Genomic DNA, 24,550 nt, shown 5'->3' with positions numbered 1-24,550 from the left:
ATAAAATACTTTTATATATATCAGGTTTGAAAAGTTGACTGATCATCTTCATCATCATAGCAAAAGAAAACTGTTGTTCTGAAATTAAACATTAACATGAAGCATCAGCACATGTTGAGACGGCAGCTTCTTCTCTCTGTTGATGGTTGTTACCTGAAGCTGCCACTAGATGGAGCTGATAATTATATTTTGGAAGATCTATGTAACATCCTGAGTGTAAGTGTGTCTCTCAGACACCAGAGGGCGCTCTGCACAAAGGAAACATATCTGCAGTCACCACACACACATTTATTTATGTCACTTGTGACAACGGTGCATTTTCTTACATTTATCATTCGGGAGGTTCACCCGAAACCTCAAACATCCATCATTCTAAGATTAACCAAAAAGAGAAGCTTTGTGGTGAACAAATATTTGATCCCAGTGAAAGAAGGCGAGTCCCCATAATGTGAACAGATGTCTGTGTGTTCAGCAGTCACACACACACACACACACACACACACACACACACACACACACACACATCAAGAAACCCTTTAAGCTCAAACATCTTAAAATTTGACATTTTTCTAATGAACTTGGTGGTTTCAGGCTCCTTTTTTTACACATCAGATGACATGAAAACATGACGCACACTGACCTTGAAACATGATGTACAATTTTTTAATGAAAATGTTACAAAAGTTATTTTCACAGCAAAAAAAAAAAAAAAAAAGTTTTACAAAAGACTATTTACAAAGTGCTGATCATCTGATTTGTAAAATAACAGTAAAAAATAAACAAAAACCTACAAATATGACAATTTTGGATGCAAATAAAACCAATAACTTAAAAGATAACTGGAAGGTTTTTTTGCTGTTTGTAATTCAACAGTTAATATTTAAACACCATCCTAATAATCAGTAATCTATTGTCTGAAAGTTTGACTTTCATGACGGGACTTTCAGACTGAGCTACTTTAATGTCAACAAACACTTTTTTCTCTGTCTGCGTTCAGCTGGTTGTTGTTTAGTCTTGAGGAAAAACAAAAAAGACAAAGCGACATTTCCTCTCAGTTGCCGGCTCACTTTCTGCCGGCCGAAAAACCCGAATCACAGCTGAGTTTATTACGTCCTGACAGACACGAGTTCATCCGTCAGTAACTCTTAAACCTGCTTTATGTGAGGAAACATGGAGATAAAGTTCAGTGCTTTCAGGTGAGACATGATGGACAACAAGGCATATTTTCAGCTCTCAGATTCACCATTAAAGTCTTCTTGTTATTGACGTTCCTGCTCAGCTCCTTCCTTCACTTCCTGTTTTCCTTCTTATCATTGTCTGTTTTTCCTCCTTCGCACTTGTTTTTCAGAGTCAACATGCTGAAACAAAAATCTGTCCAAATATTTATTCTTACTTTCTCTTTCAGTCTACAGACTCTTCTGTCTTTTTACTGTGTCCACTTTCCTCAGGTCCTTCCATTCGCTCTTTATTAAACCTGAATTGAAGTGCCTGATGCTTCATGATGTATTGATGTATTGTATTTTCCACACATCTGTGTTCATAAATTGGTCTCAGTTTGTTGACGTCATCACTCTATCTCCCCAAATCATTGGTCTAAAACATTTCTCAACAATTACTGACTAAAATTGAAAAAGTTCAAATTTCCCACTGCTAGTAAAGCATTAAAAATAACTAAATCATCAGTATGTTGTTTGTTCTGTCCAAGATAGTTTGTATTTTGGGATGCAGTGTAACCTGGTTCTATGCACATTTTCAATTTCAGCAATAAACCAACCAATCAGGTCTTTTCTGGTGCAGTTAGGAACAAGCTCATCATCTTCCTCTGCCAGAGCCGGAAAAATAGTGAAAGGACAAAAAAAAAAAAAAACAAGTGTGACTGAGATTGGTGCATCTGGACAGGTTGTTAGTAAATCAGCTTTCTGAATCTGAATCTCTTGTTATTGAAGAAGAAGAGCTGAAAGTGACGCATCCTGTGAGTTTAAAGTTGAACTCTGACGATTTTACACATCAAAGTGTGTTTACAGGCGTTGCTGCACTAGAATACTACTGTGTGTAAAAAAGTAGTATAAAGCCTTTTGTGTCTCCAGAGGGAGCTGATAAATCTGAAATCTGATAAATCACCTCGAGTGATGTCACTTGAGTCGGCGTCGGTCAGGTTTGAAGACTACGAGTTTGAACATGAAGCTAATCTGGAGGTGCGGAGTTAGAAAGAAGTGATGTTAGCAGACATCTGTAGCTCCTCATCTCTGCTTGAGGCTAGCAGCTCCAGGCTACGTTAGCCGCTTTTACAGTAGAGTGAATGGAGTTGCATTGTGGGTAATGTAGGCACCAGGTTTTGACAAGGAAGAAGAATGTGAGGAATAAAAAAGACAACATCTGATCGATTTTGATCTTTTTTTTGTTTGTTTTTTTAAAACTGTCCACTGTGAGTCTGATATGTTATAAAACTCTACGATAACAAATGAATAGTGGCTTTATTTACAGTTTTAAATCATATTTAAGTATTTTATCACATAATGCCTCTAAAATCCCAACATACCACTCAAACACTTGTGAAACTGTTTCTGTAACTTTCGGTTCCGAGCTGCATCTCAGTGTTATTTCCAGTGTTCAGTGAACAGATATTTATTGAACACTTATTGATAAAGTCCTGAGGGTGCAGCAAGGCCAGGCCTCTTCTCAGTGTTCCCAGAGTTCCTTGCTGCGTTGCCTGCAGCAGGTGCGGCGCCGTCCAGTCCCAGCGAGCGCCGGTACGCTGCGGAGAGTCGATACAGGACGTCGGGCCGGGGGCCGGGATGGGCGTCGGCCTTCTGTGTCATCAGCATCTCAAACAATGTGCTGACCTCTGACAGCAGGGTCCCACCCAGTGGACCGTCCTTCTCCGGTGTTTTACCTGAGAAGAGGAAGAGGATGGGAGGTGTCACTCGGCTTCTATGTCTGAGCTGATATAATTAGAAAGCTATTTGATTAGTTGACCAACAGAAAATTAAACAGCAACTGTTTTGATAATAAAAATCATTGTTTTTAAGCAGCAATAATGAATATTTTGTGGTTGCAGCTTCTCATATATGAATATGAGCTGGGTTTTTTTTTTTAGTCTTTCACGATAAACATTTGAGTTTTAGACGACTAGCGACCGAGTGACTAAGTCAACTTTGGCTCTGGAAAGTTGCAATGGACTCACTATTATTCTGACCATTTATTGTTCAAACAAGTCATCAAATACTCAAGAAAATAAACTGAAAATTAATCTATAATGAACAAAGTAATTAGTTAAAACCACACATCATTGTACAAAGTGTCTCTTATCTTTAAATAATGACAAAGTTGTGTTACATTTTGGGGGTTATTAATTTGAAAATCGTAGCAATTGAATCATATGATCCTCAGTTTTTGTCACATTATTGTACATTTACATCAATATTTACAATTATTCAGACCAACTTTATTGACAAAGTAACTGAGCTTTAACTGTGGTAATTATACTTTAAGAGATCAACAGTAATTTTCCTTCTTTAGCAAACAGCTGTTTTTGTTTTACCGAAGGTGGAGAAGGAGGAGGAATCCAAGCCTTCCCGGGGCAGGACTTCATCGTCAGGGGACGGAGGCCCGTTGGGGACAAAAACGTTGTCATGGTAATCGCCAGAGAGCGGGAGGGAGAGTCTGGCCATCCAGGACGGATCGTTGACGTCTGAGAAGACGTCATCTGCATACAGAAAGAGAAGGAGAGACCTGCATAAGATGCTTGAACTGCATTGTTCATACTTGCCTTCACATAAGCACAGCCTGTCAGAATGGTTCAAGTACTGAAATGATTGATTGACCAAAAATGAATATACACAATTTTGATAATCAATGAATCGTTTCAGTCTACTTTCTCTGGCTCCAGCTGCTTCAATGTGAGGATTTCCTGCTTTTGTGCAGTTTATATCCTTGTAAATTGGATATCTTTGGGTTTTGGACCTTTAGTTGGACAAAACAAGGAAGTTGAAGATGTGACATTGGAAAATTGATGGGAATTAAACAATCAAATAATTTATGGGGGGAAAATCCTAATGAATTGATAATAAGAATAATAATTTGAGGATATCATAGATTAATTCATCCTACACTTTGGTCCAGAATATCATTCTGTATCTCAGGGACTACTGACCGGATTTCCATGAAATTTATTGATAATATTCATGCTCCCCAGAGGATGAACCCTTTTGATTTTAATGACCCCGACACCTTTCCTCTAGCGCTATTCCTCAGGACAAACTTTGTATTTTTAAGCTCCATTACTGGTGCTGCTCTAAGGTCAGTAAGAGCATCACTTGTATGATCGCTCTCTTGACATTTCACAGCCAGCAGATGGATTTAATAGTAGACTTTAATGCTAAAATCACTACCATTAAATCCTGCACTCAGGTTCACACCACAAATGAAACACATGAGTTCACTTGGAAGGACTGAGGGTATGTTCAAACCTGCTTCGTCTGGTTGAATCAGACTCTGGTTCGTTTTCGTCCTTAGTGCAATTTGTTTGGGCAAATTTGAACACAGTAATCATCTCGGCTGTGAACCAAAACAACCTTATAAAGACCTTTTAGAGGAAGTGGGAACACGATCCGACCAAATTACAAGGTGTCCTCCCGTAGCCAGGAAATCATCTGTTGCTAGCAGCTAGAATGAAATAGATCCGACCTTGACTATCAATGAAGTATGTTGCATTCTTGCTATTTGACCAGAAGACCTTCTTCAGGATTTTCTTCCTGTATTTATGTTCCTGCTCTCGCCTTAGACACAACTGACCACTTAGTTTACCAACTCATCCACTGATTTGGACCAGAGCAACCAGAATTTGCAAAACTTATGGGTTTGAAAACACCCCGACTCTCCTTTTCAGATGGTCTTGGTCAGGTTGTTTAAACCACAACCAGAGTTTGATTGATAACTTTCTCACCAGCTTAAACAAACCAAACCAAATTACTAAACATACTTGTTTAGTTTGAACCAAAATTAAAGAAGTTTGGTGTGAAAGCGTCTAAGAATAGCACAATCATCAGCCTTTGGGTAACACTAGTTGGACTTAAGATTTAGACTTCCCAATATGATCAAGTATTTAAAAATTCCAAATCTTGTCTCACAAGTCCCAGTTTTGTTGGGTGATTGTGATTTTAACATCTGATCTTCCTTCAAGGCTTTGTTTGTCTGTTTGAAATGTGTCCGATACAACTGGATGTGTGCAACAAGACTCCAGGTTATTTTATTTATTTGCACCTGTACGTAGATTTGGTTTACAGTAGGACAACAGACAAACAAGATAAAGGCTCAAGGCTCCAATAATCAGGACTGAAAAAGAGAAAAATAACAGTAAAAAACACTAAAATACATCAGAATAAATAAGGTAAAATACAAGGTGAAAAAGAAATAAATAAACGTTGCCTCTACAGCATCTGTGCTACGTCTTACTCATCAGAGTGATGGCTGCTGGAACAAAGCTATTTTTATACCGCTTTGTTCTACACCTTGGGAATATAAACCTCCGTCCAGAAGGAAGAAGCTGGAATTCACTGTGCAGAGGGCGGTAGTCGTCATCTGAAATCGAGCTGGTTATCCGCTGTAACCGTCTGGTGTACAGGGATGTTGGGTTAAGCTGTGACTCATGGATCAGCCCACTAGACCGTTTAACAAATTTGATTCAGAGAGTTTCTGTTCTTTAAAGATAGGGTCCCAAACCGCAAAGAAAAAAGATAAAAATCGAATGAGTAAAAGCATGACTCCTGCTAAGAGACTCATTTAAAAACTCTCTGATCGGATATATTTACAGACTGTCCTGATACACCTTTCCACTGTTACAGAAGCAGATCACAGATCAAGTATCTGACTGTTGGACGAGGACGAGGCAGGAACAGGAGGAGGAAACTGCACAGTGGTTTTATCTGGCTGCTGTCAACAGGCTTTTCCTGCCATCCATGGCGTCCTGCGCGCTCCGAACGTACGGCTACACATCACGTCCACATTGCCATAAAAAAAAAAAAAAAAAAAAAAACCCTCCAGCCTCCAGTCTGACATTCCAGTCACTTTCAGAGGCATAAACGCCGGGTGTGTCTGAGCAAAACACACAAAAGCCAAGTGTATGAGTCACATACAAACAGAGCCGAGATGATTATACGTCTCATTTCATTTATTCATTTACTGTAAAACACGCTGTCTACTGCTCAAAATGTGAAAGAAATTCAATTTCTTACATACGTAACAACCTATTTTCTCTGACCTTATCCTCATTACCTCCTGTTTATATCCTGTTTTTTTTCCTCGCTGTGTCTTGTTATGTTTGTGCAACCACTTGATTTTCTCTCAAGCGTGATCTGATCTAATTTAATCTACAAACCGTGAAAGATCTTTTCGGCACGTTGTTGGGGTCAGTTTGTCTATGGTGAGGGTGAGATAAGCCGAAGCAGTGAAAAAAATAAATGAGTAAGAAGTCCGGCAGACAATCAAGACAAGTTGTAAATAAACCGACAGTTTATCTAGATTATCTAAAGCACTTTATTTGGCGATAAAAGTGAAAGTGAGTGCAGCATAATCACTCATTACACACGAGAGGAACCTCTAGGTCAGACAGAAGTTAGTAGAATTTACAACACACTGTCACTGTGATACAATATGATCATATCCGATAGAAATGACGTCCAAAGCACCAAAAAATATGAAGGAAAATTGTAATAAATTAGAATTATTCTTCAAGAGAGAAACTGTGAATCATGAGGAAGTATTAAACTTTATTTCTATTTCCTTTCAAAACCAAAATTATAAAGTGCATCACATGTGCGCAGAAAATACAACATCATAGACTATAAACAGGCATTTCAGGGAGCGGTCACACATGGAGAAATAAAACTACATTTAAAATAGAAAGTACAATATCGAGTACAGTGACCAGTCCAGTCAAACTGTTTATATGCTCATTGATTTTCAAAACAAGACTCTGATTATTTCAGTTTTTAGTGATTTAAATGGTCGTCAAGCTCTACTTGTGTACATGGAGACTTGTATTAAGATGCATTTCAGATACATTTCCAAAATTTGGGATCTTAAGTTTGACACTTTTCTGGAAAAAGTACCTGTCAGCGCAGACAGTTTCCACCTGTAATGCACTTTAAAAGTTTGTTTTCAAATGTCATTTTTATTTGAGACTTCACTATATATTAACCCCCATCTTAGTGCATCCTCTGATATACACAAAACCCACCCTGAATCATGTCTGCATACTACTTTATTTTTACCTTTCTTGTTTTTATGCTTAGACGTGTTATTTTGAAAACCTGGAGCTGGATCTCCTGTCTGCTTTCTCTTGTTTTATACTTAAGTAAAAGTAGAAAAACAGAATTCTGGATTTAAATTGTATTTAAATAAAAGCAAAGAAGCATTCAAAGGAAAATGTACTCAAGTATGAAAAGTTAATGCTCCATATTTGAGTGTTAATCACTGACAACAAGGTGATTTGTGTCAAACATTGCTCCTCTTAAGGCTGAGTAAATCCTTTAAAGCTCTTTAGATGATGTTTAAAAGTTTACATTTTCCCTGGATACAGACGGATAAATGTAGTGGAGTAAGAAGGAGAATATTTCTGTCTGTCAGCTCACTGATCAGCCTGCTGAAACTCTGCGGTCTCCTTCATCTAACCATAACCAGATGCAGAGCATTACCTTACTAACACACACACAGTATCACACACACATTCATGCTTGCTTACACCCGGTGTGGTATAAACCGCCCCCAGAGTTAAACCCCCTTCCCTCTTTTCCTTCCTTTGTTTTGGCAGCATTTGACCACAGAGCCACCAAACACTAAATCCTCTTTAAATTACTGAACGCATCGAGTTTCAGCTCTGAGAGCTGAGAGACATTAATCTCTGTCTCTGTGTTTAACCTGTGAATTAAACCTCACTTTATCCATTTTATCTAGAGGTCCAGGTTCAGCTCTGAGCCTCTAAATAAACCAGAGTACAACACAGAAACACAGGACTGTTTGATAGGATTTTATCAGATATAATTCCAGTACTGAATACCTTCTTTCTTTACTGTCAAATCAATAATCAAATGTATTTATAAGTGTAGCTTTTAACATATGCAAGTAAAGTTCACAGATAACTGCAACTCAGACATTCACTTTAGATCTGCAGCCACAATTTGTTAATGCTGCAGCCTCATGAAAAGATAAGTATTATGTGTGTGTGTGTGTGTGTGTGTGTGTGTGTGTATCAAAGCCTGGTATATATATTATTCCTCTCCACCGTTGCACTGGGTGACATGTTCCTTCATTACCATGCAACACACACACTTTACAATTTAGTTTATTTTGACTCAATCCCACAAACGCTGGAAATATTCCCTAGAGCACCAAATGTGGATTCATCCGCCGCTGAGAATAGTCCACTGAGAATTTCCTCCTGTTTGAGTAATGTTCTCTAAAAACTACATTGCCCAGCCGTTCCAGAAAATTACTAAGCCTTTTGTAAAAATGAAACTATATATTTGTGGTTTTTTTTTAAAGATAAAGAAACACTTTGTTGGTCTTTTCAAAGACCTTTTCCTACTTCAGTCACACAGAAAATGTGATGAATCACTTCCTTACAGACATGTGCAACTGTAATAAAAACATAAAATTAAAATGTGACAAAACAGTATCATGAATTTATACTTTACAAGCCTGGAAACAGGTTCAAATTCCCAGCAACAAAAGGAGAAAACACACACGCTGTCATACATGGAGCTGCTCTGCCCTCAACACCTATAATATCATCTTCAGACTTGAACAAAAGGGTGTGTGTATGTGTGTGTGTGTGATTCATCATGACAGTCTTGAAGAAGAAGCAAAGAAGAAGTTACAGGTCGGAAAAATAAGAGAGAGAGAGGAATGTGTTGCCCCGACGGCTTCATCAAAGATTCAACACTTACTCATACAGATCTGTCACTTCACTACTCCGGTGTAAGTTACACGATAATAGAGCCTGCGGGGTAGAGGTGAGTCAAGCATCACGCGCACCTACACAATACGTACTCCCACTCACTCTTTTTTTGTGAAGCTCGCCCTACCATCATCAGGCAGTAAATCCCTCCACTTCCCCGGAGGCCTTGACCACCACAATACCAGGAAGAAGCTGTTTAACACACACACCTACGGTACTTCACAGACGCAGACACAAACGAGTGCTGGCCTACATACAACTGTGGAATTCCCAGATTAACAAAGAGTCTTATGTGTGTTTAAAGTTTGGCAAACCTCCTATTTAAACTTTGGTAAAGATGGTAGTCATGGTTCAAAGATAAAAAAAGACACGAATCCAGATGTCATGGACGCGTCCACTGACTTTACTTCACAGTCTGGTTTTACATGGCGAGGAGTTGACTGACTAGAGCCAAAACTGTTTTAACAACATGATCTGAAAAAGTTTTCTGTCTCGACAGCATTGAAAACAACATGTTAAATCAGAATCAGTGACATCTTTTTAGAAAGGCCTTTATTTAATTGATATCACACTGTTTTACTTCCAGCATGTCTTATTTATTTTATTACTACTGTTGATTATTGTACAATTTTTGTATCACTATTATTATTATTATTATTATGATTATCATTATTATTAATCTTATACTTGGGGTATTTTATTCTGGTTTATTTTGTTTTATTTTAAATGTCTGAGTTTACTGCTTAATCTTAGTACTTAGCCTAAATGTTTTAACAATGTAAAGCACTTTGTAACTTTATTGTTTATTATTATTATTAAAGTTCATATGATTAATAATAACAACGACATAACACCACTCATGCTAATAACATAAAAAACTGATAACACTAACACACTAATAACCCTGTCATAATGCTAACATGCTAATAAAATGTACATGCTAATAACACTATCGTGAATCGTCTGCTGTCTCTGGAGTATTGAAAGACAAAAATGCTAATAACATAATAACAATGAGATGCTAATAAAATAAAAGTGCTAATGCTAACATGACAATAACTGTTATGTTTATTTTACTAACACACTAACACTAACATAAGAACACTGACATGCTAAAACTTTTTTGCTAACCTTTGACCCAAACAGACCAAACATGCTATAAAAAAACAATAACATAATATAACTAACATGGAAATCTTACAAAAATAATAACACTAATATGACAACACTATTATCCAAACATGCTAACACTATCATGCTAACACACGAGTAAAACTCATGGTAATTACAGTCAAATACAATAACACTGTGATGCTGAAACTAACTCAAAACTACTGTGAATGTTTTGAACTGATTCTAATGAGTTTATGTTACAAACTTGTAACTATAAATGTTAATGTTGGTTTAATTTTCTTTCTTTTCCATTACTGTAATAAATGACTATTGGCAAATAATTTGCTCTATATTGAATACTATAAGATAAAATATACTTGCACTTGTTTCCAAAGTAAAAAATGTGGAATTATTAGTATGAATTTTCTGCCATAAAAACATGTTTACAGTTAAATCTTCAGAACATTATGAGTTGTAAGAATAAACCCCTGATGAGTGGAGTGTGTGGGTGGATGGATGTGGATGTATAACATGCCACTGTGTTATTTCCTGCTTTCTTCCTGTTTTCTTACATTTGTCAGTGTGTGTCCATTGTAAGTGACCAGTCTGTATGTTCTACAGGGGTCAAAGTTCAGCTGCTTTTGTTTTGTCGAATCAAAGAATTTCTCCAGGAGGTCGCCGCGAAACTCAGTCACACCCAGGGTGCAATTAACCAGGGGAGGTTGTGGGGATTTCCCCCCAGTCTATATATCCCTGCGTCTGCTGAGTTATTTTTATCTCTGGTGGTGACAGAAATGTATCTGCTTTATTGTGATTTAAACTGCTTCACCTATAGACCATGTAGGATATTTAAGATAAAAGGGCTGCAAGGTGAGAACAGTCTATAGTGCAAATAACAATAAGAAATGTCTAAGTCTGATAAGTAAACATATACTGTAGCCTATTTATTTTTATGATGACAACACTTTGTGCTATTTGCATGTTTGGATTATTTTCTATTCAGTATTGAAGTTTGCTGCACATAAAGCTGAATTAATTAGTGATTTGCAAGAATGACATTAATAACTGACATATCTGGCCGAGTGGTGCTGTCCACAGTACTGAAAGGAACGCTGGAGGATTTATTTGTGGTGTATTAAATTAGCATTTAACCTTTTGTTTTGCTGTATATGATCACATCTCCTATGTGTCTGCATGAGGAAAGGACAAGACGTGAACTTGACATCGCATTGCACAGTGAAAAAATTGCGCTACTTGATGAATTTTGGCTTTGGTCAAGTTCAGGTTTTGTGATTGTTTTATTACAGTTCATGTTGAAGACAAACTCAAATTTTCAACTTTTTCAACAACCTTATAACTCAATATGATCTAAGTTATCTGTCGCTTTGCAACATTTAAGATTTGAGATTGTCCATTATTGACACGTTTCAGCAACAACGAGCTCAAACCCCATTAATTGTCTTTTAACTTCCTGTTTACACCGGAAATGGGAAAGTGTGTGTGTGTGCGTGTGTGTGTGTGTGTGTGTGTGTGTGTGTGTGTGTGTGTGTGTGTGTGTACCAGGGTTGTTGAGCAGGTTGTTGAGTCCCTCTTCCAGCTGCAGGTCGATAGGTGAGTCTCTTCCTGGTTCCCAGTCCACGTCTCCAGCCTCACTCTCGCCATGTCCGCTGTCTTTAGTGCTCTGCCAATCAGAACAGTCCTGACCTCCATATCTGTCCAAAACACACACACACACACACACACACAACCTGTCAGATGGCATCAGAAATGACACATTTCTCCAACAAACACAGAGAGGATCAATACTCCTTAAACGTTCATGAATCCTCAGTCTAGATCAAACACATCAACACACATCTGAATGAAGCCTGTGTGTTTGTTTTCATCAGTTTTCTCACAAACCTGACGTCTCTATAATTAGGCTTTTTGATCAAATAGTTACTTTTTTTCAGCCTAAAATCATAAATTTATCTCGGGATTTACAATCTGTACAAAATACAATACCATCCTTACACCATTGATTCAGAAAAAGAAATGGAGGAGAAAATAGAGTGTTATAAAGATGAAAGATGAAGAAATTTGCTGTTTTGGTCGAGACAACTTTGCAAAAATGTATGATTCAAGAAAACGTTTTGATATGAAACTTGAAAAAGAAAGAAATTGTTGTATTGTTTCCTGGATTATGCAGGAAAACCCTGAAACACACTATTAAAGTGGAATAAGAATTTACAGATAATAGAAATGGACACTTAAACCTTCCTATACGATACGAGGCCAGAGGTTTGATGTAGATAAAACGGTGATAAAATGCCTGAGGTTTCCTGTGACAAATCCATTGATAACCACAAACACACACACACACACTCATAGTATCAGAGTGTGACTGCCGGCAGGCTCAGACAGGAAGTGCCAGTGAGATAAAGGTGATCTCAGAGAGGAGTAAACATACAGCCTTCTGTATTCCTGTACTGATGATTACGATCTTATCTGACTGTGAGGTGAGATGATTTTTTTTTTTAGTTCAAATGACCTCATGAAGTGTTCATGGATCATTTTCCTGATATGGAAAAAAGACAAACTTCAAAAAGTGGTTTGGACTGAAATAAAAGTCTGAGGTACTTACCAGCAGCACATTGTTAGTCGATGACTTCCAAAATCCCCACAAATGACCTCTACAAAAAATGATTCATGCAACTGTTTGCTGATCTTTTAAAGTATATAGTCTCACAAGTCCTCACAAGTGCAGTAAAGTGTTTGTATAATGTGTATGTATATTTGTGTTGAAACAGTGCCCCGTGTGTATCCAGGTGATGTCAGATCTAATCTCATCGCCAAGGTGATGCGGAGGTAGGTGCTTCCTGTCAGAGACTCTGAATCACTCAGATAGAGCTGCTATAACCTGCCTATACACACACACACACACACACACACTCACACTCATACACACACACACACACACACACACACACACACTCATACACACACTTTTGGGGGTTATGAGACACTCTTCCTGTGACATTGACTGTTTGACTTTGTGTCCTGTTTGTCTGTTGCTGTTATTTCAGTCACAAAAGGTCAGTCGGTCAGAGACACTGAGGAAGACGTTAATCGGCTCCAGCTTCTGCCTTTCACCACCTCATCGACTAAAAGCAAAAGTTCTCTTTGAAAGGTTGATACGAGCAGAGCTTTTCTCTCGTTCTGTCTCTGCTTTTACCCTGATAGGAAACATGTAGGAACATTTTCCCCGAAGTGGAAAAAGGAAAACTCTATTTCTGTGACTACAGTGCAAGAAACAAAATACATTGCTGGTCCATGCCCTCCAGAGCAAGTCCCCAGCATGACCAGTACACAGAAAAATGTGCCAAAAGTTGTGGTGAGGATTCCTGTGGGAGCCCAGTCTTCATGTTAAATGATGTTTTGACCAATCACCAGGCCCTTCAGTGGGTTATCAGACTGTCTATAAATCTACACCTGACCTAACTTACTTTTAAGCTGCCTTTAAATCCTACTCTCCCCAGGCAAAGAGCAGATACCCAGCTGCTTGACTAGGCCTTATGTCCACACTGTCACTGCTGAGGGTAAAATAAACAACTGCTGGCCTCGCTGGCTCGATAGGCAGTGTTATCTTAATGCCATGCCATCTGACAACACTATGGTTTAGTGAAAAGGCTTAGGGAAGCATTGTCATATGGGTTAAAAATACTACTTTGTTTAAGGTTAAAGCTGAAGGCAGCACGTGTGATAAATCTGCCCCCAAGCATTGTAAAGTTGTGCAGTAGATCAGCACCATATATGCACGACTGCCCACTGGGTTTACCTCGATGAAGTCACATGAAAATGAGGCCAGCCTGCTACAAGTTCACCCGATTCAAGAGTTGTCTGATCTCACAAACACAACCCGAACTGTCTCGGTTCAAGAGAAACACCTGTGAGTTCTTATAAGAGGTGGCATTCCTCCTTAATGTCTGTCTGTCTCGGTATCAGAGGCAGCCTGCTTTGATCAGAGAGTGCAGCAGTGATCACACAGTCTGAGACCTGCAGCCAGCTGGCTCCCAAACAAACCTCTGATGATGAAGAAAGTGATGGAGGAGATTCTTTCGTCAGGATTTCAGTCTATTTTGAACTCAAGTGGAGTTTTTACAAGGTCAACAGGAAGAGACTGCGGTTGTGTTGAGGGACTTGTGTAAGTGTACTGCCCCATCAAAAATATTCAACAAAATGCATATTGAGGATATGACTAACATGCTTTAAATTGTACATCAACAGCCACAGGTGCGGGTTTGAGCGTTATCTGTAAAAACTGAGTGTTTTGAAATGTTTGCTGTGGCGTCAGATCTTTTAGAAAACAACAGCATGAAATGTGTTAGTGGTGAAAACAGAAAAACCACAAGACAGCCTCTCTGTCTGTCTCCGTCTTAAATCACATGGTCTCACAAACCACAACACATAAAATGACAGTAAAATTGAAATGAACTCTCACACAGTAAATGATACAAAATCCTTCTTTTTCCGTGTTGCTACCACTTTTATATGTAAACATGTAATGTCACATGGTCTCAAAAACTCAAAAACAAATGAAAATCATATATTTTTCTATCATACAGTATCATGAATTTCTATTTATGAAACAATGTGATTTAATTTTTAAAAAAGGCTCAGTTTTGGGTTAAATCACTGTTGGTTTAAGTTGTGTTTTGTCAAGTTTATTCCACTACCTTTTGTTCCCATATTTCTCATACAAAAATACAAATTTTCCACCAGATCAGACTGACTTTTTCCACAATGTAACTTTAAATTACAGTAAACATATGTTTTGTAAATGTTAATACGTCAGATTTAGAGGTAAAAACCTTCATTATTCTTTCAAAATGAAAGCTGGTTAGAACAGACGGTGGCTTGAAACAAATACAATCTGAGAAGGCAAATTAGAAAGCAGAAGGAGCTTATTGGTTTGGCTTTGTTGTGGTTGTGTGCTGTGGCTGTAGTAGAAAAGGAAGAGGAGGAGGAGGAGGAGGAAGAGGAGGAGGAGGAGTAAGACTGACCTGCCAGTGCGATGAGAGTATTTGTTCCCGCGGAAGTTTGGCCGCGGCTGCAGCTGACCCTGACGCAGGAGGGAGAGGAGCTGGGAGATCTGCTGCAGGGAGGAAGATGAGAGAAAATGGTTAGAATTATGACTTTACACATTATCTAAAGACTTTTAGAAGATTAACGACACCAGGTGAACATCCTCAAAAGAGCAAAAAGGCTTCATTCACCCGTTCTCACACCAGTGGCAGCGAGCTACCATGCTAGGTACCATTAAGAGCATACTGGTGGGGTTCAAACTGCCAACTCTGCCATTGACGGATCACCAGCTGAGGCTCAGCAGGCAGAGTGCAGCAGTAGTAATTCTGCTTTGCTGTCACTGAAGTAAAATCTAAATCCAGGACTTTTCATATTTTTCATACTTGTACTTAACTAAAGAACTACTAAAGTTCTTCTGCCACTGGTTTATTTTTTTAATTTTTGAAGTTTTTAAAGGACAGGTTGACACGTCATGGGTCCTTTTTGGGTTCGGTGCAACGTCCCATACCTCTGGAGGATCTCTTAGGTTTAGATTTCAAGAAGTGGCTCAGTTTGAGGTGCAATTTTAAGTTGATAAAACATTGCTGACATTCCTCTTTTTAATTGGCAAAGAGCAAAGTACAAAACATTCAGGTAGCAGGCATTTCATTCTTAGCTGGTGCTGACAGTTGGTTCTGCTGGTTAAAGAGATTATGTCAGGTGTCATTAATTATCGTTAATTCCCTAATCAACTTGACCAAAGACCAAATATATACTTTTGACTGTTGTCAGGTGAAATTGTTCTCTGCAGGCTGGTGTCAGCGCTCGTGGATTTTGAGGTTTCAGTAGTCAAAATCTTGCAGTTATTTTTTTTTTTTTTTTGCGTATCATATATCAATCATTAAGGTTTACAATCAATAGTACAGAATTCTGCTGCTCAGGTTGTGAACATTAATTAGACTCCCACTTAAAACTGTAGTGTGTCGGCCTTTTCAACCAACAAAAGGCTGATTAAAGATTTCAATTAAGTCTTAGAGTTTATATATATATAAAACTACACTCAGCACCACTCAGCCACTTCATTAGGAACATCTGTGCAATCTGATGCAATCCAACACAACATGAAACTTCTACATTTTCAGTTTTTGTTGACATTGTAAGAAAGGTGATAATTCTACTTTATCTTTATTGTGTTACAAATATTTTGTCCATTCCATTAACATACATGAGGAAAGCAAAATATTAGGAACACTTTTCAATATAATGCATCCCAGTACACCATCACCACCACCCACTACCACCTCAATAATAAACATAAAGTAGAATTATCACCTTTCTGACAACGTCAACAAAAACTGAAAATGTGTAAGCTTTGTAAATATAGAATTTATGGTGGAGCTGTTGCATTAGATTTGACAGCTGCTCCTAATAAGGTGGCCAGTGTGTGTATGTATAATAGGATCTGATACTGGAGTCAGATTGAATAAATATTGAACTCTTACAATCTCTGGACCTCTACAGGACAAACTCTCTCCTGGATCTTTGTTTGGTTTTGTTGTTTTTTTTTGTTGCTGTATTTATCTGGACCAGTGAGAGTGTCTCTCTGTTTGTTTAGCTGGTTGAACAGAGAGTAAAATTGATTTCAGCAATGCTCAGGTAGAAAGTGAATAAACGTTTTCCTTTTGTTTTTTCAGTTTTACAGTGTGAGAACTGACCGGCTGCGTCTGTCTCACTGCTCAGAGTTTTCTGCTGACAGCTCTGTTGTTATAGCGGATACACACTGCACACCAGGGAGGAAAAACACACACACACACACACACATACACACACATTAGGGAAGGTTAGTATGTGTGTATGTGCATGCAAGCTAATATATGACTTTGTTTTAGCATGACATTTGTGTGTTTTTGCACGTGCATGCTGCTGCAAAGACAGGAAATGGCCTCTACGTAAAAGCCTATTCTTCTCTGGCCGATTTCCTTCCAGGATGGACTCTGAAATATGGACGAGTGGAGGAGGTAGGTGTGTGTGTGTGTGTGTGTGTGTGTGTGTGTGTGTGTGTGTTGAGGTGGAGGTGAACAGTAAATCCCCTCCTCCTCCTCCTCCAAGGCGTCCAGCAGGCCTCTTCCTCTTGCGACCTCGAGGGAGGAGAGAAACGTCTGAAGCCAGAGGAGTGCCAACTGGGCCGATAGGGAGGGTAGAGGAGAGAAGGATGCTGGGTAAAAAGAAAAAACGCCTCTTCCTCACTCTAATGGGATTCACGTGAGGATGTCGGACCTAGCTCTGCGCTCTTTGTTCTCTGTCTGCTGGGCGTTGGCAGAGACTTTCGCCCTTGGTGACGCGGTTCTGTGTTTCCTCCAGCACAGCACTTCTATAGTTCAAGAGTATCTTCAGAGTTTCTGACGCCACGAGGAGCCAAATTCATACGACTATATTATTATTCAGTTGTATATGAATGTTATTTAGGTCATTTATTAAATATATGTGGTAGTTTTGAAGATCTAAATAGGTTTAATCCTCATCCAACGGTGGCTTTATCTGTACATACTCATGTTTTGGTCGAGCATTGGTCAAACCCACAGATCTTTTATTTTTACTTTTACTTTAATTTTGATTAAACGTAAATTTCTAATATTCTGAGTCAGATTTCATCCGGTTTGCTCCACCTTTTCATTTGGTCATTGAAGGGGGACTTTCCTACGTTTCATTTTTCTTTGTGTTACCGGTCCAATATGAGTTAATAACTTCATATGCCAAAAGTATATCAGGGTCTGATTCTGTCTACATTCCCTCCAACACTTAGATGAGCTGAATGAATCACATTAAACTTTTCCTAATTTGATTTACTAAACTACTGCTTCTGTGTCCTCTGAGTGTATTTCTGTCATGAGAGATTGGAAGAATTCAGTCAAATAAAGCTTAATTTTAAAGTATATTGCTGGTGTTATTCTATATTTCTGTTACGGTCAACAAATCCCATGAAGAGACTAACAATGTGTTAGCACTCAGCTCTAAGCCTACTAGATTCTACTGAGGATATAAATCTTTAAAAACAAGTCAAATTAATTTTTTAAAAGGTTCAGTAATTTCCTAAAACAGCCGGTCACTGCAGTTTTTAGTTAACGTTACTCAAACAGGAAGAACTATTGCATTTGTTGGGGACTTTTCTCAGTGGCAGATTAATCCACATTTGTTGCTCGAGTGAGTAACTGGCAGCAGGACACTGTGTGGGACTGAGTCAAAATAAACTACAGTGTGTTTGTTGGTGATGGTAATGAAGGAACATGTCACCCAGTGCAGCGGTGTGGCTCACTGATGTGTTTTTAATGGTTTTTAGACAACAATGGAGCTCCATGGCACAGAGGAATAAGATATAGCAGTATATGTATTGATAGGTTTTGGAAAACTCTTTAATTTTGTTGCATTACTGTCACCGCAGTCCGACTGTAATGGTTAAATGTGTGTATGTACAGTATCTGCTCGGGGTCAGTATCCTGCTCTGCACTTTGAGTTGCTGTTTTTAGTCTGAGCTGTTTTTCTTTCCTCCTGCTGCAGCTCAACTCAGTAAAAGTGATTTTGGGTCATTTGTAAGTGACAAAGCAGCGTGTCAGAGTGGTGTTATCTTACACCACAAACACATCACTGCTTACTTTGGCTGGCTTCACCCCCCCCCTCACCCTCCTCGGACACCCCCATCCTACAGAGAATAAGAGGAGTGCAACACACCCCACCCCCCTCCTCTCCTGGTTTCAATATGAATCTGATATGTGATATTCAGTAAAAAGGACTGTCAAAGGACAGTTTCTTGAGACGGATTACTGTCAGTGACACATGAGCACCTGAATAAACTCTCTGCTTTTTGGCTTCACAGTCATCCGTCAGCTAGTTATACCCCCCCCCCCCCCCCCCCCCCCCCCCCCAACCACACACACACACACACACACACACACACACCTCCACCCGGCCCAAGCCTCCAGGCTGTCTGAGTAAGTCATCATACAGGAGGCTAAAAAAGCAGAGAGGCTGCTGGGAAAGTGTAAGGGAAGCTGATGTGTGTGTGTGTATGTGTGCATGCATGAGTGTGTGTGTGTGTGTGTGTGTTGAGAGGACTCTTAATCTCTTCTCTCTAATGGACTTCACTTCAGATTAATCTCAAAGCCTGCAGGGGGGAGACTTAATTACTCCAACACTAACTGTAAGCACATGTTGAAATAAATGTGATCACACGTTTTAGATGGAACTAAATTACATTTAAATTAGCGCCAGCAGCAGCAGCAGTGCGTTAGCCCTGATGTTTAAGCTATAGCAGAGAATGTAAATATTAAGACATGCAAATTTAGTATAATTATTAATGCAATGTAAATGGAAACATTTATGAAATCCACTTGTAATAAAGCTGATATTCTCTGTCTTGAAAAGAACTTATGAGTTTAATTCTTGTAACATAAAACTGAGTTTAAACTCAGCATTGATTAAAACTAATACATTAAAGTTTGTTAGAAAATACATCAAGCTGGTTTGCACACTTCCCAGCATGCATTGTATTTGGATCAACTCATACTCTTTTGTCTTATCTTGTGAATGCTGTAAGATGTGTTGAGGGAAAAAATTAAAGAGGTGGAAGAGCTGGAAAGAGGTAAGATACCAGGACTCACCTGCACCTCTGGTGAGGCTGAGGAAAGCTCGATGGAGTCTGCAAACGCAGCCATGGACATTCGAACCAGGTTTCGAAGCATCTGCCGGTGTTCTGCGTCGTGCCCTCCTCGTCCCTCCGAGGTCCTCGGCCTCCTCAGAGTCGCCTGGGATGCTGAACACAGCGGCTCTACCTCTTCGACTTTAGGTTGAGTCTGGCGCTTCAAGGTGCTCGAATGTGAGACTGAGGAGGATGATGAAGGGTTTCTGGCTTTCCGAAGAGTCCGGTATGAGGTGGCTGGCGTCAGAGGCAAAGTGCCGTCAATTTCGATATTTCCAGGTTTGCGGAGCGTTCTGCAGTGTTGGGCGAGAGATTGAGTGGGCTCTCCTTCCGAGTGGGCTTGCGAATGGAAGCTTACGTTCATTACTGATGGTGTTAAGGTGTACTGACTCTCAGTTTGATGATCCTCTGACATCTCTGGAGGCGGAGCCAGTGGCTGGGCTTCGCTGTCATCCTCAGGAGGCTCCTCCTTTCGCCCCCTGATGACGGGAATAAGCTGAATGTCAGACTTCCTGATGTTCTTCTGCGGGCGCCGCGGGTGGCGGGTGTAGGTCGACTCGGCCTGTCTACAGTTATAAGCCCGGTTGTCCCGTTTTTCAGGGCGACAGAACGTCGTCACTAAAGCAATGGCTAGCAGTAGCAGTAGGCATGTGGCGCCAAGGCAAATCGCCATCATCATGGTGAAGCTGAGCTGCCCGCGGTTACCAGGTGATGAGTTCTTCAGATGGTCCTTGAGGTTGATGAAGGTCACCTCCAGCGTCGCCTTGGTGGCCAGGCTGGGAGTGCCCATGTCAGACACTGTAATCTCCACTTTAAAGGTTTTCCCAATGAGCGCTGTAGCGTTTGTGGTGTTAACAAACAGCTGGCCTGTAACCTGATCCAACCAGAAGAGTCCGTAAGGGTTTCCATCAGTAATCAGGTACTGGAGTTTTCCATTCAGCCCCGAGTCTGGGTCTTCAGCCTTTATGGTGGATGCGAGGAATCCATCAAATCCCTCTTTGACTGAGTGACTGATCGGCAAAGTTGCGGATCCTTCTTCTATTTCGTTTCCCAGCTCGGTCACAATCTCCCCTTTGTCTGCATTGACAGGTACGCTTAAAGAAGCCAAACCCTTTCTGGGTTTTGGCTCCTTGATGACTGGGTAGTTGTCGTTCACATCCTGGATTTCGATTTGCACAGTGGCGGTGGTTGTAAGAGGTGGATGACCCTGGTCAATGGCCTCCACGATAAAAGAGTAGGCTTTGGATTCCTCATAGTCCAAAGGGCGCTGGACACTTATGATGCCACTGGTTGGGTGAATATGGAAAGATTGCATGGGGGTTTTTGGGTTGCTGGAGTTATGTATGGAGTAAGACACTCTGCCGCTGAACTCCAGGTCGGCATCATGAGCTTCTACTTTGAGGGCGTGGTAGCCTGCCACGTTGTTCTCTTTGATTGAAGCCTTATAGAGGGAGGTGGAGAACACCGGGGCATTGTCATTCTCATCCAGAACATGAACAGGCAGCTGTTTAACACAGGACAGTGGGGGATCTCCATAATCCTGTGCAAGGAGCGTGATATTATACTGCATAACCTTCTCTCTGTCCAGGCTGCCATTAGTTACAATCATGTAATTGTCGCCATGGATCCGTTTGAGGCGGAAAGGGCCGGATCCTGGCTGCATGTGAGCTCTCACTTTTCCATTTTCCCCTGAATCTGCATCAGAGACCATCACCAGGGCAAGGAAAGTATCCTCTGGTGCTCCTTCCAGCACAGTGGCTACAGGTGAGTTGGACTGAGTCCAGGTCATGTGTATCCTTGGTGCGTTATCATTAACATCCGTTAGCTTGACGTGCAGTTTGCAATGTGAAGGAATTGCATTGGGTCCGTGATCACGAGCTTGTATGATCACTTCATAAGAGTGCTGAAGCTCATAGTCCAGAGGTGCTCTGAGACTCACAGCTCCAGTTTGTGGATCCACATAGAAGAGCCTCTGGACCTCTGGATGTGTATGCTTACTAAGTGAATACTCCACTTCCCCATTGGCACCCTGGTCTGGGTCAGTGGCTTTGAGGTTGATGATGGTTGTCCCACGGGCTGTATCCTCAGATAGCTCCACAGTGGGAGTGCTGTCCTCAAAGGTGGGGCTGTTATCATTTGAGTCCTGAATATTAACACGGACTAATGTGCTCCCAGACCTGGGGGGGTTCCCTTTATCCCATGCCACCAGGGTGAGGTCAAAGGAGGCCTGAACCTCCCTGTCCAGTTCTTTGATAACCACCAGCTCCGCCTGCTTTGTCCCACCTGGAGCAACTGTCACATCCAGAGCAAAGTGCTGGTTGACGGACAGTGAGTAGGTCTGAAGGCTGTTCGGCCCTGCATCAGGATCCACTGCGCGATCCAAAGGGATTCGCATTCTGAGGCTAGCTGTCTCTGAGATCTCTACTTCCTGCAGGGCAGTGGGGAAACTGGGACTGTGGTCGTTCAGGTCCATCACCTCCACACGAACCCGCAGGCAGTTCACTGCGCCGCTTTTCCTGTAGAGGACACTGAAGGCCAACTCACACAGGTCCGACCCCCGGCACAGTTCCTCCCTGTCCAACCGGCCTTGGGTGGTGACAACCCCTTCTCGAGTGCTGACGGAGAAGGGAAGGGCTTTTCCGTGCTCTACAACCTGGAAATTCTCCAGGGGACCTCCTTCGTCCCTCTGGCGAAGGTCGTCCACCAGACGGCCGACCCGAGTTCCCGCCGGCTGCTCCTCCCAAACCCGGTACTGGATAGTTATTGATGACGGCTCAGAGGAACGAGCCTCAGAGACAAGATTCAGAACCAGAAGCAGAGCCAGCAGCATAATGATGAGAGGTAATAATCTCCTGTCTACTGGCTAAACACACATTTTTTACAAATCACCGATCTGAACTATAAAGAAAAAACACTAAAAATGTAACTTGAAAGTCACTTTAAGTCTTCTTTTTTGAAATAGAAGTGAAAAATATCTGTCTGTAACGAACATATGACTAATCCAAATCCAATTTTTCTTCAAGATAATTTATTTTCCTTTTCACAAAACAAAAAACCACATCCAAACCAATGAAGAAGACTGTTGGTTTTGTAAAGTAAATGCCTAGAAAAAAAAAAACCTGGTCAAGATACAATTATAAAAACCTATAATTAAGATATCATCCTCTCTTTCTTCAAACACTACCAGCCTCTCTCTGCCTGCTGTTGTTACTCACTCATACAGCTGCTGGCGTCCAGCCTCTCAGTTCATCCTCCTCAACTCAGGAAAGTTTTTCTCCAACTGAGGAAGTTTGGATGTGGGTTTCCACATGTTAGCGGAGCCCTGGCCAATCTGAGTAGAGGAGGAGGGTCATATGCAAATTGATATAGACTCAACACAAAGAAAAAAAAAAAAAACCCTCTTGCCCTGAGGAAATTCAGCACAACTCTGGAGTGCTTTTAAAGAAACATGACACCACCTCCCTGTCACTTAAAACTTTTCTCCCCCTTTCAGTCTGCATAAACTCATCACGGCCTGAAGTCTGGGCCCTTAAATCATTTGGAAAATGTGTGTTAAGTTGAATCCCAGAGGGACTAAAAGGCCACAGCAGGACATATATCTGAACTCCAGCGCAGTGACGTACGGTCTGGACTCCTGACAGCAAAATCACAAATAAAGATGGAAAGATTGGCTGTCATCTTAAATGCGTCAGTCATCATTAACGCTCTGCTTTATGTTAAACTCTCTCTTGGCTTTCTATTAAAATATAAAGAGCAAATTATTATATTGTGTATAATAATCCCAGGTTTGATATGTCCACAGTCAAAGACATCTTAAACAATGACTGGCTTTCTCTTCTCTAAATTAACTGGTTTTGTTTTTGGTGTTGTTGTATTTCCTTAGAAATGAACACCATGACAGTTGTTTTTCAGAAGACAAAAAACAATCCTTGAAGATTCAACCAGCTATGAAGTGAATGTTCAAAATTCAGAAGACTGTCCTTAATGTGACAAAACCCACATTCCAGCTTTTTCCCAAATATAATTATGAAGAGTGAGAGCATTCATCTCCAACCGCAGGCTACCGAGGTCAAAACATTTCCAGAAACTCAAGGCAGACGCTCATTTCAGTCATTCCTCTTAAAAGTTTGTTGAATAGTGAGAAGAGTTACGAGGACTTTGTATCAAATAATTAAACTGTAATGAGGCCTAGAGGAGGAATGGTAGAGAAATGATCAAACTTAATGAGACCTGACGATGTTTAAAATGGCTAATACATTGTACATTTTTATGTATACTTGTGATACACTGTGTAAAATGGTAAGATACTGTACTGAGCTTAACACACAATGCAGGCTGTGATTCATTAAATCTAATACTGACAAATGACACAGACTTTTAAATTTACGGATAGTTGGAGCTGATTTCAGCAGCTACTATCCAGTGCTGACAAAGACTGCACTGTGTTTAATTAGATTATAAACCTGGCAGACGCCAAGTCAAAACTAAAAAAGTTCAGCAGCTGCAGATCGACTGGCGGAAGGTAAATGTTTTCCCAGCATTCACGGTGGTTATTTTTCATTTTTGTCCCCAGAATATCCCGCAGGCTGAGAGTAGAATCAGGCCAAGGAAGGTTCAAGCGTATCACTTTTCTCTCAGCTCAGAGGGAGGGAGGCTGTTTGAGGTATAAAAACATCAGCGCTGTCATCAACCAATGAAAGACTTCCACTGGACGGAGAGACGGATGACTGGAGGGATAATGGAGA

The 24,550-nt window shown here is 40.4% G+C and overlaps 1 protein-coding gene across 2 annotated transcripts; it reads right to left on the bottom strand.

The window, feature by feature from the left end:
- Positions 1-2,455: 2,455 nt before the first annotated feature.
- On the bottom strand, positions 2,456-23,392 carry pcdh12 (protocadherin 12). 2 transcript variants are annotated; one of them, XM_067600058.1, is made up of 5 exons: positions 19,768-23,392; positions 15,112-15,200; positions 11,630-11,781; positions 3,542-3,706; positions 2,456-2,893 (listed from the first exon to the last, which is right to left on the bottom strand). In XM_067600058.1, exons 1-5 carry the CDS (start codon positions 22,633-22,635, stop codon positions 2,637-2,639), a joined length of 3,531 nt encoding a protein of 1,176 aa, XP_067456159.1. In that variant the 5' UTR covers positions 22,636-23,392; the 3' UTR covers positions 2,456-2,636. The 2 variants fall into 2 exon arrangements, with proteins under 2 accessions (XP_067456159.1, XP_067456158.1); XM_067600057.1 differs by having other exon boundaries at positions 15,112-15,203; positions 19,768-23,390.
- Between the last annotated feature and the right edge of the window lie 1,158 nt (positions 23,393-24,550).

Source organism: Thunnus thynnus, chromosome 9, assembly GCF_963924715.1.
Source record: "Thunnus thynnus chromosome 9, fThuThy2.1, whole genome shotgun sequence".
Taxonomy (NCBI): Eukaryota; Metazoa; Chordata; class Actinopteri; order Scombriformes; family Scombridae; genus Thunnus; species Thunnus thynnus.
This window is presented reverse-complemented; position numbering and strand designations above follow the sequence as displayed.